At 42.4% G+C, this 14,649-nt stretch overlaps 1 protein-coding gene across 1 annotated transcript in view; it reads right to left on the bottom strand.

Annotated features, from left to right (window-relative positions):
• Positions 1-14,649, bottom strand: part of SORCS3 (sortilin related VPS10 domain containing receptor 3) — a 601,251-nt gene that overhangs the window by 68,302 nt on the left and 518,300 nt on the right. Inside the window, exon 14 of the mRNA XM_057531046.1 lies at positions 13,541-13,648. Within this exon, the coding sequence (XP_057387029.1) occupies positions 13,541-13,648 (108 nt within the window). The remainder of the gene's footprint in view (positions 1-13,540; positions 13,649-14,649) is intronic.

Here is a 14,649-nt window from a genome sequence, read left to right on the forward strand (position 1 = left end):
CTTCAGTTCACAAATGAGGGGGATATCCCTCTGGGTACCAGGGAAGAGGGAGTCTCCCATTGGTCCAGGTGTTGCCTCCACATTGACATGTAGATAAACGTGCCCCAAATCAAAGGCTCTGCAATGACCCAGACTGGTTACTTGCAATTTCCCCTATTGACACATTGGATTTATTTCTCTTTCTTCTAAGTAAACAATTAAACCAGCTATGGATTCTGGTGAGTCACACACCACCTTCTCTGCCACCTCCGTCCAGGACTCAGAATTAGCCATTGCTAGGAAACCGCAAATCCCAACTCAATCCTTTTACTCCGCCTCAACTCCTTTCACTGGCTGGATGTCATTAATTTAAGAACAAATTATTAGAAACCTGGAAAACAGTTCTGAAATACCTGCAGATTTATGATGAAGTCATTTCACAAAAGGTCACAGGCAACCCTGATATAATTAAATCTTTCATTAATTTTTAAAATACGCAATAACTTACAAATGCAGCATAAATTAACCAGATGACCTTGAAAAGATTATTTAGAGCACTGCTTCATCAGAAGCCACTATCTAGCAATTTCCTGAATTTTTATTTTATGAGTGGGATTTGTCTTTTTCCATTCTTGTCTTTGATTGGGTTCTAGTAGCCTGCTTATTTGAAATGATTTAGTATTAATTTATTCAGAGCATTAGTCAGCACTGGGGAGTGATGGTGGGTAGTTATGACTCTCCCTTCCTCTAGGTCATGACTTCAAAGGTAGAGTAAGTGTGACCCACACAATCATCTACACATACCTAAATGCAGACTCTACTCTTTTATCTGGAAACTGCTTTTTATTTCATGAGTAAATTTTGATAAATGATTTCCCTTTTCTCATTATAAAAAGAATGCATTCTCATAAAAAAACTGAAAACTTTAAATATCTATAGCTGAGAAAATAAAAACCCCACTGGAGGTAATCACTTTTAATATTTTGTGATATTCCCTTCCATTCCCTGACAGTGTTCTTCTTTCTCAGACTAAGAGATAAGCAGTAATCAGAACCCACAGCCAGAGTTTAAATTTTTGGAAGTTAGAGGTAACCCTGAAATCTTTCTCGCCCTGTCTCTCTCTCTCTCACAAACACACACACACACACACACACACCACCACCACCACCACCACTACCACCACCATTAAAACTCAATTGGGGCTTCCCTGGTGGCGCAGTGGTTGAGAATCTGCCTGCTAATGCAGGGGACACGGGTTCGAGCCCTGGCCTGGGAAGATCCCACATGCCGCAGAGCGGCTGGGCCCGTGAGCCACAACTGCTGAGCCTGCGCGTCTGGAGCCTGTGCTCCGCAACGAGAGAGGCCGCAACGGTGAGAGGCCCGCGCATCGCGATGAAGAGTGGCCCCCGCTTGCCACAACTGGAGAAAGCCCTCGCACAGAAACGAAGACCCAACACAGCCAAAATCAATCAATCAATCAATCAATCAAAAACATACGCATCTGATTCAAGACCCTCATTAAAAAAAAAAAAAAAATTCTATTAAAAAAAAAAAAAAAACTCAATTGGATTATGGAAAAATATTCCATAAATATTAGGGCTGAAATAAACCTCATACAAAACTGACCTTTCTTCTGTAGGGTACAGAAGAGGCTGTAGAACACAGCAACTTCCCATCAGCAGAGACCTTGGCTATCCTGTTTATGTCTTAGCCCAGCTCCTGGAGCTCTTAGAACAGTGCCTAACTTGTAGTGGGCACTCAATACACATTGTTGAATAAAGAAATGATCAATGTTCTTGCAATAGCAACTTGACACATGTGGATTCCTGAGTCCTCCTTTAAGTGTTCCTACAGAGTTCAGCTCTCTGAAAGGCCTAGGCTCCCTTACGCCTCCTTTGCCTCCATAGGCCCTTCCTCTCTGCATCCAAGGAGGGAGCTGCTGAGTAGTGATTTCATATCAAAGCAGAAAGAGCAGCGTCCTGGAAAGGCCAGGCTTCGAGGCCAGCAGTTGCTGCTCTCCAGAAATTCAGGCCACATCCTTGGCTTTCGGTGTGCATCTATGCCACCTGACTGTTTTCCCATCAGGGTGGAGAAGGGATTAGTAGTAAAGGAGGTCAGCGGCTGCAGGGGAATTGCATTGAGTGACAGTGAGACATGAACTAGACCTTAATAGAAATAGGCAGGGAATCAACAGCCAGGAATCCTGCACGCAGAGCCTGTGTTAGTTACAAGATATGATGTTGGGTGAGATGGTGAAAAGAGGCAGGGATTAAAAGGTTTGAAAATAAGTACCAGGAGAGAAGAAGGCAAGATTGAGAAAGAGACTAAAAGGCATTGGACCTAAAGAGGCAAAAGAAAGAAAGCTCATTTTTAAATGCACTGAAAGAAATCATTCAATGTCCAAACAACTTTGACTCTTTTCTCAAAACTTAATAAGCTCCTTCAACGGGTTTGAAAGTTTAAAGTCCACAACAATGGCAGTGTGGTCTGTGAGCCTGTGAAAGATGAGCCAGGAGTTGGGTGATGAAGGAGAACCTAAGAGATGGAAACAAGAGGGAGAAGATGGATGCTCAAGATGGGGTTTGAGAGAGGAGGAAATATCTGGGAGTCAAAAGAGCTGTAAGAGAGCAGGGGAAGGAGAGGCGCCTAGTTTTCTTCTGTCGTTATATTTCTCAGTCTCCTACTTTGTGTCAAATCCTGAACCAAGAGATAAAAAGAATCAGGAGAAAGATAAAGTTCAGCCCCTTCTTTTAAATAGTTTTCAGTTCAGGCCAATAGTATTATTCATTCTCGATGTATCTGCTGAGCCCCAATTATGCACAGGCCTCCATGTTCAGGGCTGCGGAGGATGACAAATAAGACAGTTGCCAACCTCATGAATCTTTCAGACTAAAAAAGACCTCAACTGCAGAGATGACCAATATGTAAAACAGTTAGAACACAGTGCAAAAATAAAGGTGACAATGCCATTTCACCATGACCCAGCAATTCCACTTTTAGGTATGCAGCTCTGAGAACTTCTGTGTATGCATTTGGAGGCGTATACAAAGATAGGACAATACTGTTTGTAATAGTGCAAAACTGGAAACAGCCTAAATGTCCATCGACAGGAGAATGGAGAAATAAATTGTGCATATTCATGTCACGACATAATGCCACAGCATTATGTGTCTGGATCAGATGGATGTGTCCCAAGACAGATAATACTGAGTGACAGCAGCATGTAGAGGAATGACAGCATTTAGATAATTACACATTTAAAAACACACAAAGCGGGCTTCCCTGGTGGCGCAGTGGTTGAGAATCTGCCTGCCGATGCAGGGGACACGGGTTCGAGCCCTGGTCTCGGAGGATCCCACATGCCGCGAAGCAACTGGGCCCGTGAGCCACAACTGCTGAGCCTGCGCGTCTGGAGCCTGTGCTCCCAACGGGAGAGGCCGCGATAGTGAGAGGCCCGCGCACCGCGATGAGGAGTGGCCCCCGCTTGCCGCAACTGGAGAAGGCCCACGCACAGAAACGAAGACCCAACACAGCCAAAAAAAACAACAAAAAAACAAAAACAAAACAAAACAAAAAAACACACAAAGCAATACCACCTATATTTCTATGGATAATTAAATATGTATTGAAAGTATCGACAGACATACTAGAAGGATATACATCAAATTCACATCAGTGGTTGATCTGTGTAGGGAGTGAGGGGAAAGGTTCTGAAAATGGGCAATACCAAGTAAACCAACTCTACCTGGAATGCCCTGCTATTTATTTTAAAAATCTGAAACCCAAATGATGACGTGTTAATATTTATTAACTCCAGGTTGTTGGCACATGGGTGCTCATAATACTATTTTTGTACTTGACTGTATTTTTAAAACTTTCAAAAAGAACTGTAAGAAAACAATATAAGTATGAAATTATGGATGTAGAATCTATACTGTGAATCACAAATTCAAAATCTTACAGGAGCCAGGAGTGCAACTTAAATGAACAATGAGTAAGCTGACGCAGCTGGAAAAGTCATGCACATCAGGTGAGAGGTGGGGGAAGAAATAGCACACGCAGTGGAAACTGGGCAGCTGCCATGCAGCTCCAGCAGCCTGTAGGACTATGGGCATTTGGGCTCAGTGCTGCAAGATGTTTCTGCCTGCAAATTTTAGCTCCATTAAGAAAAGTGAAGGCCAAACTAAATATATCTGTGATCCAAACGCTGAAGCTTAAGATAGGAATTTAATGAAAGAAAATAAGCAAGAGCTGGAGGAATTGTGGAGGGCTTCCTGAAAGAGGTGAGACTTGTCTGTATGGTTAAAATAAGAAATGAGGAAGCTTCTTAACTACTTCACATGATTTGTCTATTCAATATAGTCAGCACTCCATATCTGCCAGTTCCACATCCACAAATTTTAATCAACCATGGAACAAAAACATTAAAAAAAAAATCCAGAAAGTTCCAAAAAGCAAAACTTGAATTTGGCACACACCGGCAACTATTTACATAACTTTTACATTGTTAAGTATTATAAGTAATCTAGAGATGATTTAAAGTATTTGGAAGGATGTTCAAAGTTTATATACAAATACTATACAATTTTATATAAGGAACTTGAGCATCCATGAATTTTGGTATCCACAGGGGCGCAGGGCGTTTCCTGGAACCAATCCCCAGTGGATACCAAGGGACATCTATAAGACAGTGCAACTGAAGTAGTTTATGGATACGGATAAGTAGTACGGATAGTAGTTTGTGTAGAGTTTCTAAGTTTGTAGAAATTGTGTCAACAATTCAAATGGTATTTATAACACAGCCACAAAAGATTAAACTCCATGTACCCTCTTGTTCAGAGTCAACAAACTATAGCCAGTGGGACAAATCTGGCCCAAGGCCTGTTTTGGATGGCCTACAAGCTAACGATGGTTTTTACATTTTAAATGGTTGGGGGGGAAGTGAATGAAGGAACATATTTTATACCATGTGAAAATTGTATGAAATTCACATTTCAGTGTCCGTAAGTGAAGTTTTATTGGAACACGCTGATGTCCATTCATTACATGTTGTCTATGGCTGCTTTCACACTGGATCAGGAGGGGCAAGTAGCTGCAGCAAAGACCCTGCGGCCAGCAGAGTCTAAAAATCTTTACAGAGAGAGTCTGCTGACCCCTGCCCTGGTTGGCCAAAATTCTTCCCTGAAGGTGGCCCATTTTTTGATCATTAGACTCCGGAGACTGCAAACATCTCGAATGTCACTCAGTGGAGGTTATTTCACTTAATTCTCACATTCACATGAGGAAACCCAAGCTCAGAGGGAAGGTAAGACGTCTAAGGCCACAGGGATACTAAGTGGCAGCCTGAGTGCTGTCCCTGGAGTGTGGTCCTCCAAGATCTATGTTCTCAGCCGCCACCCCATCCCACCCAGCAACCCATGGGTCAAAATAAGCCTTTTCTTCCCAGCCTTCTGCCAGCTGCCAGTACCTCCCCATATCATCCAAGCCCCCTACGTAGGCATGCCTTCTGCTTTTGTGTTCCTTGGCCCCAACTCAGTGGGCCTCTGAATGGATGGCAAGTCTGGTGACAACCTGAAGGACGTGAATCCAGCATCCAGCCTGAGAGGCGATGATTTGGGAGTTCCACTGGATTTGCTGATTACTCGAATGACTTACTTTGGGCAAAGTAAAATCAGACTCTTCTAGCAAACAACAGAGAACTGAAAAACAGATCAATGCAAGCAGCACTGCTTCGTTTCCAACGACTTGATCGGATGTAGCTACTAGAGGCTAAACAATGTATTTAAGCTCAGGGCTAGGTCTCTGTGTTGCTCCAGGGCTATATTTGAGAGCATGTTCGCTGCTAAGCATGAGGTCACGGTCTCTTAAGTAGAAAGAAGGTCTTCACTTTTTTTAAACCTCCGCAGCTTTGGGGTTTGTATAATTTTCTAGGCAAAATGTTATCTCTCCCCCTTCACTTTGGCTATTAGTTCTGCTGGCAGAACAATGGATCAGAGATTTATGCCAATTAGAATTGGATTTATACAGGGACTCAGCGAGGCAATTGGCCCTAGACAGTTTGCTGAGAGCATCTCTGGCCTTTCTCATCTGTCACTCTCCCCTGCACAGGCCAGGCAAGTTCATATTCTTACTGCTCCATGTTTGCTCACACTGTTCCCCCACCTACAATACCTGTGCTCCTCCCTCTCTGCACAGACACAAAGCCCTACCTAGCTACTCTATTTTTAATCTCTTCTCTGATATCCATTGGCGACTACAATTTGTCCTACCCCCTTACCATTTACTTGTTTTGTAGCTCTTTCATGTGTTTGTCATATTTCTTCAGATAGATTGTGTTTGAATGGGTCTGCTGTGACTTCGTGTCTGGTAGCACAGTGGGTACCCATCAATACTTAGTGAATAACATCCCTGCCCCTCTTGCCCCAAACGCCACAGTCCTTTATCGAACAAACCTTGGAGAATTCTAGTATCTTTCTTCAAATTTCAACTCTGAGCCTAAGGTTTGAAACTCACATTCCTTGCCCTCAGTTTTCCTCTTACTGAGTGTGCGAGCTGAGCCCCAGTGTCCTCCTCTGCCCAAGGACAATAATCCGATCTACCTGATGGGGTTATTGCAAAATGTCAATGAAATCAAGTTTGAGAGACAGCTCAGCAAGATACCTGACACAAAGGAAGGTATAGAGTAGACACAGGTTGGCTGCTGCCGGTAAGAAGTTATCTATTCTCTTCCAGGGAAGCTGCACCCCTCCTTTTGGGGATTTGTTTTCCCCCTGGGAGGCTGCCAGGTTCTCCGTGGCCCCCCGTGAAAGATCAGCTAAATCACAACCAATTGGTTAAAACACTTCATATCAAGAAAGAATTTCAAATGTGGCTTTGAGACTGTAGGAAAGCAGTGTTTTTCCATCTGATGCCACATCTGAGCCAAGCCAAAAAGAGCTCTCCTTAAAGTGCTAATTTGGGGGCCAATAGTGGACCGACCGAAGAGTCCCAAGTGCTCTAACAGCCACAGGCACCTCGTCAGCTGGAGAGCCACTGCCTGAGACAGCAATAGGCCCTCCGGCTTGTCAATTATCCAGCCCTGTTCTCAGCCTTAAGTGATAAGAACGGTCACATTTCACTGTGAATTAGACTAGACTAGATGGTTCCTCTGTCAAGGTTACCAGGGAGATGCTGAAATAATAACATTTGAAAAGACAGTGGAAAAAAGAGGAATAAAAGCAAGCAAATCCCATGCCTGCAAGCTGGGGACTATCTCTCCCACACAGATTCCCCTGTAAAGCCACGGTGTTAGAAGTTTCCATGCTCCTGAGCTTTGGCCTCCAGGAGAACCGCACACTGGAGAGATTCTGTACAAAGTGGAAGAAATAATGAATCATTCCCAGGATGGTCCTCGTTCTCTAGCTGCCCTTCTGCGCCCACTGCCATTCCACCCCTGCTTCATCACCCCCTATACACACGTCTGCACACAGACACAGGCTGCTCAGATTCCTACCCAACTCCAGGCGCCCATAACTTGCAACTATTGGATTCTGATCAGAGCACTTCAGAATCTCTGGGGATCTATAAGCAACTCCCTAAAATGCTAGAGCCATGGGCCAGAGAAGTCACTATACTCACAATGGTGGTAAGATTATTGGGAACCATAAGAGTCATGTGTTCATTCATTCATTTCTTCATTCAATCACTTAATACATATATATGGTTAAATCCTCGGTGCTAGCACAAAACTGATGTACATGGCAGTCAAAAAAACAAAATACACAAAGATCCTCCCTCATGGGAACTTAAAGTCAGTGTGTGTGTGTGCACGTGTGTGTTGTTTATGTGCAAACACATCTGTGTCTGTGTCTCAAGGTTAGATGAAGGGGGAGGGGAACCTACTAAACCAACTGCCATTTTCATTAATATTTATTGCCCAAAGTGTTGTGAAGGAAAAAATACATAGGGCTAAGGCTATATATAGAGTGGGGCCCCAACCTGGTCTGGTGGGCTAAAGAAGAGTGTGCCAGAAAACTGATACTTAGGCTGACACTTGAAAGACTTAATTAGAAGCTTGGTTGTTCAAGTGGGGAGGGCAAGCACATTCCAGATGGATACACAGACAAAGACCCTGGGGCACAAAGGCACCAGTAGATCAGAGAAGGGTGGCCAGAGCATGGGGGCCAGAAATGAGGTCCCAGACATGGACTCAGTGTAGATATTTATAGACCATTCAATGAGTTTGGACTTCATCCTAAAGTCAATGGAAAGCCCTCCACGCATTTTGTGAAGAGGAGTGGTGTTTCCATATTTCCAATTTCAAGACCATCACTCTGGATGTAAGTCAAATTCCTAAACATAACCTAAGACCCTTCATGGGCTCAACCCCTTAACCCCAGTCATGCTCTCTCATGGTTCTTTCCTTTGCTTTGAAGTCATTCATTCTTTCAACCAATAAGAAGTGATTTCTGACTACATGCCAACCCTCTTTTAGGCACTGAGGTTAGAGTGCTCAACAAAACTGTTTAAAATGTGTGCTTTCTTTGAGCTTACATTCTATTACCTATTAATTGGTTGTCCATTGGTGAACTGCTACTGAAACTTCCAGACTGACTCAGTTGTCACATTTCATACATGTGAAGTTTTCACTTCCCTCTACTTGTATCCTGGTTACATAACTAGGGATTCTTGATGACTGTGTATCTCATTCCCCGCACCCCCCAACACACCAGACTGAGAGCTCCTTAAAGGTAGATATAATTGTATTTACCTCTTTGATATTCCTTAAGAGGGTCTAAAACATATCAGAAGCTCATGAAATGCTTCTGAATGAATGTGTAGTCGTCAGGGCTCTCTAGAGAAACAGAATGAACAGGAGATAGAGACAGAGGCAAAGAGAGAGAGACAGAGAGAGAGAGAGACTGACTATATGGAATTGGCTCACACAATTATGGGGGCTGACATGTCCCAAGACCTGCAGGGTGAGTCAGCAAGCTGGAGATGCAGGAGGGCCAATGGTATAGTTCCAAGCTTGAGACCCAGGAAAAGTGGACGTTTCAGTGGGAGTCAAAGGCAAGAAAAAGCCATGTCCCAGTTCAAATGCAGCCAGGCAAGAAGCATTCTCTCTTGCTCAGGGAAGAGTTAGCCTTTTAGGTCTAACCAGGCCTTCAATTGATTGGATGAGTTCCACCCACATTAGGGAGAACAATCTGCTTTATTGGGTCTACTGATTTAAATGCTAATCTTATCCAAAAACACCTTCACAGAAGCATCCAGAATAACGTTTGATCAAGTATCTAGGCATGCCATGACCCAGTCAAGTTGACCCATAACACTAACCATCACAAACTTATATATATTATATCCTCCAAATGAAGGCAACAAGGCAATAAAACCTTAGTGTGAATGAGCTAGCCCTTCTTTCTCCCTGATTTCAGTTGAACTATAGAGTCAGGGTTAACAGAAAGAGGCAGGATACAGAATTCAAATAGCCTACATCATAAATAAGTTTTTGGCTAAATGGTAAGGTTAAGCAATCTTGTCCCCAGATGGACCTCCTGTCCTCGAAGTTCCTAAAGAATATATAAAATTATTTGAACTCCTGCTTTAGTCTTTGTCATTGCTATTCCATGCGAGAAAAGCAGTGGTCATCCTTAGTGGGCCACTTGGTTTTAAAGGCCTTTTTAAACCTAAGACAGAGACAGAAATTGCCTCTCGGCAATCATTCCAGGGCCTACACTTCTGGCTGTCTAAGAAGCCCTGGATCATTTTCATACTAGAGAAACTTTGAATTAATAAAAAGTTACAAATAGGGAGCTTGAATTGTTTATACTTGGATGACTGCTTCCAAACTCATCTTAATTCCATGAAGGACAAATACCTGTCTGCCTCAAATCCCACATAAGAAAATTATGCACTATTCTAGTTCCTGTTCTACTTACTAGCATTTAAAGAATCTTGATAAGCAAGGTAGAAGGGAGACAAAAGCTCTGCCACACTCCTTGGAGTCTTACTGGGGAGGAAAGAAAAACAGAAGCACTAGATCATCTTTTCAGTCAATGGTTTAGCCCTGAGGTCAATCTCCCTCATATCCATGTGACCAGCTAAACCCCATCCAAAGCTGAGAAAAAAAAAAAAAATATTACCATTTACTATTAGATGAATACAGAATTTAAACTGTGGCTTTAAATTTGCTGGGGAATGCCAGGTCATGCAGAGATTGGTGTACATGCACTATTGTTCAAAGTAATGTCCAAGAGAAGCATGCAATGAGTTCAGAGAGGCCTCATTCAAGAGAACGCAGGATAAATCACAGTATGAGATAAGGAGAACACAGAACAAAAGGAGGACCAGTATGTCTCTTTGCTACAAAAACAGGGAAGACCTGACTTTAGGACCATACGTGTCTTCACTGCCCAACCTTCTAGGGCCATGTCAGATTTTTTTTTTTTTTTTTTTTTTTTTCTTTTTTTTTTTTTTAAGCTGGCTCTTTTCTTTTTTTTTTTTTTTTTTTCAATTGTTAATTTATTTATTTATGGCTGTGTTGGGTCTTCGTTTCTGTGTGAGGGCTTTCTCTAGTTGTGGCAAGCGGGGTCCACTCTTCATCGCGGTGCGCGGGCCTCTCACTATCACGGCCTCTCCTGTTACGGAGCACAGGCTCCAGACGCGCAGGCTCAGTAATTGTGGCTCACGGGCCCAGTTGCTCCACGGCATGTGGGATCTTCCCAGACCAGGGCTCGAACCCGTGTCTCCTGCACTGGCAGGCAGATTCTCAACCGCTGCGCCACCAGGGAAGCCCGCCATGTCAGATTTGATTGTGATGAGCAGCCACATTGGCTTGATCCATTCAAGTAGATTTCACAACCTTCTTGAATGTGTGAACCTTCACCTTACAGAACTTAGAACTCAATACTTGCAACTTCCTAGTGGCCGTATTGGAGGAAGTCCCAGAAAGAAGGAAGGTTTTCTTTTCATATCTAGTGATTAAGCGAAGGATGGGAAATCATTTGGAAAAGTCAGCTCATGGTCAGAGATCCTTATGAAAAAAGATGGCAGTATTCTGAGTATTCTGGGGTATGCTTCCTGGAATTCCTAAGAAAATATTTTAATCCTTTGGCAGAGTATTCTGGGTAACGTGACAGAGTCATTTGTATGTCACATTTATTTAATGTATGCAGTCCACGAGGACAGGGGTTTCTTCTTGATTTGTTCATCTAGAATAGTATCTGACACATAGGTACCACCAGTTTTTTTTAATAGTATAACTTTTCGAAGGTCTTGCTGGGACCCTAGATCCTTGGGATTTATCTCTCACTGTATCTCTGTTGTCTAAATCTCTCCATATATACATGTATATCTATGTGTACACATATACGTGTACATATGTCTATACACACAAATACTTGCATATATATTCACTATGCATATATATCTACATATTTATCAAATCATTTGTATTTTAGAAATAAAGTTTATGTTATGATACTGCCTTTGAACATCCAGAATTTGTATTTATACAACATATTGTTGCTGTGTATCTACCAAACGATGAGGCTTTAGACTCTAAGCATTACTAACATACTATATCTTAAATACTGTCTATGGCTCAAACAGCTAAACTTGCATACAACAGTGTTAACTCTTAATTAATAAAGTGACTTGACAGCAACAATAGAGTCCATTTGTTATCACAGGAAATTTAATTAGAAATTTAGATGGTGAGACAATTCTGTTTGGGAGGATATTTTAGGAGAACGAAAAGAAATGGCTGAAAAAACTCAAATTAAAGCTGTACTTCCTGAGTAACAAATTCTACAAGAAATCCTTGTTTACATTGTACAACTGAACTGTCCAGAGAAGTTCTATCATGGCACAAGTTGGCCTCTAAAGACATCAGTTACGAATACAATATACCCCTTGGGAAGATTGTAGCAGCGCCTCATAGGGTTTGACATCATGTCTTTCAATTTCCAACAACAGATCATACCTGCCCAACACACGGATCATGCTCAGAAATGAGTGTTAAGTCTTTAAAAGACACAGTTCACACCCTTGAAGTTAGAGAGAAGGCTGTACAGGCAATTTGGAAAATTCAGAAAGAATTAAAGAAGATAATTTAAAATCACTCTTCGTTGCACTTGTTCCAAAAAATTTTAAAGACATTTTGTGGAGCCACCCAAATTTTCTGTTACGAACATTTTTTAAATAATGAGGACACTGGGAATCCTACAGACTCTTTTTATAGACATACCCTATAGACATGGGACCCGTTTGTAGTGTTCCTGCTGAATTTCCTAGGACTGGACTTTTGTCCATTTGTTCTGTTTGTTTTCTCCAATTTGTGCACCATTTTCCATCATGGCTGGGTTCTTTCTGTCATTCTGAAAGCTCAGAGGAGTGGCTGGTCAGCCCTCTGGATATGAGGATGGAAGTGGAGGGAAGGAGCATGGCAAAAAGTGGTCCAGTCTGGGGCTAGATTACAACATTTGATCAAAACTGCGTAGCTGCAGTTATAAAAGATTTTTTTCAACTGATCACTCTGGGAAAAAACGTAAAGCATAGGAATTAGCCATTTGCCCTTGTATTTGCCTCCTCCGTAAAGCTCATCAGTCTCATATCAGGAAAAGATTGATTCAAACTATAAAGAAATTAATGAACGCAAAGGTTAAAAGAAGAGCAGTGTCCCCTAGAGTAAGAAGATGACAGCGTTCCCCCAAGCTAGCCCAGGAGCATTCTATGAGCCTTTCTGTGACAAGTCCACAGTATAGCAAATTCCCCTTAATCTTGCCCAGCAGACTCCCTTCATTCTGTCCAGCAAATAATTAAAGTGTAAGATATTCCAGTCTCTTGGGAGTAGCGGAGGTGGAGAACGGTGGGGTTTCGTATTGCTGGTGAAGGGTTACCACAACTATTCCTCCACACGCCCCTATCTACAGCAGTGCAGACAAACACGCATAATCAACTTTTTAAGAATTGAACTTTGATATAATTTTAGAAAACATCAAATTATTATTATCTTCTTTAATATTCAGAAAGTACTTTGGAGCTTTTTACAGCTTTAAGATCTGTATCTCTATCACCTATTCTCATCGTAAAGGAGTGTAGAAAAATTTTCACAGCAAATTAATCTGAAGTGGAACAAGAGCAACTCTGTGTGTGTGTGTATATCACAGACTCTAGGAGCTTCCCTTAAAACATTCCCTGTTTTCAGTAAGTTGGCTGTTTTGTTCCCTCTGTCCCCATCTCTAGTTCCTTACTAGGCTGTTTTGGAAAGAGAGAAAACACATCGAAAGACTTAAGCTTTCTGTTTGCTTGGGTTTTGGATAAATGGAAATTTGTTACAATACTTTGATTTTATGAGAAACCTTAACTTTTCAATTAGAAACCCAGCTTCTCTAATCTTGTCAGTAGCCTCTTGAGTTGGTGGGTGTTGCATAAATATGTCCATCTTACAGATGAGGAAACTTTGGTCCAGAGACTGAAATGCTTTCGTGTAAGCCTCCCTGGGGAAAGTCCATGGTCTCCGTGGAAGTGGAACCCAGGTCTCCAGGCTCCTTTTGACCACAGACAAAGAAGTACTCACGTCATAATTTGGGTCTCCACGCCTGCCTCCACCAGAGCACCGTCCACAAAAAGAGGAACCGAAGTGAAACCGTACTTGTTCCAGGAGTGGCCCTCGTCAAAACTCACCCTGGGTTGGAAACAAGTAGATGGAAGAGACAGTTGAAGATAAAACCACACTATTTTGCAACCAGTTTTCAGGTGATTAAATTCTCCTCTGTATCTCCCTTTCTGGCAGTTTGGATTATCAATAGGTATTAATCTTCAACATCTCCCTATACTATTATGAGATTTGATCAAAACTGCATTTCCTGGCCCAGGCACAGACAGCACCAAGAGCTGCAGAAATAGTTTAACATCTCAGAATTGAAGGAAAAAAACCACCCAAGCGGGAGGGCTTAGTGGCTGGAGTATCATGTTTCAAGTACTCAGAATGGAAGCCAAGGTTCAATTTACAGCACAATCAATTCAGCCTCTGGAGTCTCTGACACAGATAAATTCAGTAGTGCGGGGTTTACCCTATGGGAGGGGAGGTGTGTGTCTTTCAGATCAAACCTTAAAAATAGCAATTTCCTATTTGTTCAGAATGGATGAAGTATCATTTTCCCTCCCCGATGCCACTTTAAGGGGCTTTTAGGGACGAGTACTGAGTGTCTGAGATGTTCTGGGCAACACTGTTCCATCTTTCGACCAACGGTAAGGGGAAGGTCTGGCCCTTTGTGGACACAGCATCTGAAACTCTTTACAGGGATGCTGCTAGCGGAGAGGATTTGAGCAATCTTGAGCAGTCGCTTCCTTCCCTTTCCTGATATTATCGAGTTCCCTACTGCCCCTTGATTTAACCGGAGGACAAAGCCCAAAGACCATCTCCTCTGAGAAGCTTTTCCCAACACTCCTCCTTCCCCAAGGCAGCTTTATTTGCTTCATTTTCTGTGATTCTTTTGGCCTGGTTAATTCTTAATTTTTCTCTGACTCCACAACACAGGATTCTGAGTTCAACTGTAGAAACTCTATTTTCCTACAACACCCAGGCCTTCCCCTATCATAGTGCTGAGTGATGACTTCTTAACTCATCTTGAATCCCTCCACTCAACATTATAATCTTGGGAATTCAGGGGTCACATATGTCTT

This window comes from Balaenoptera acutorostrata, chromosome 16 (assembly GCF_949987535.1).
Source record: "Balaenoptera acutorostrata chromosome 16, mBalAcu1.1, whole genome shotgun sequence".
NCBI classification, from domain to species: Eukaryota; Metazoa; Chordata; class Mammalia; order Artiodactyla; family Balaenopteridae; genus Balaenoptera; species Balaenoptera acutorostrata.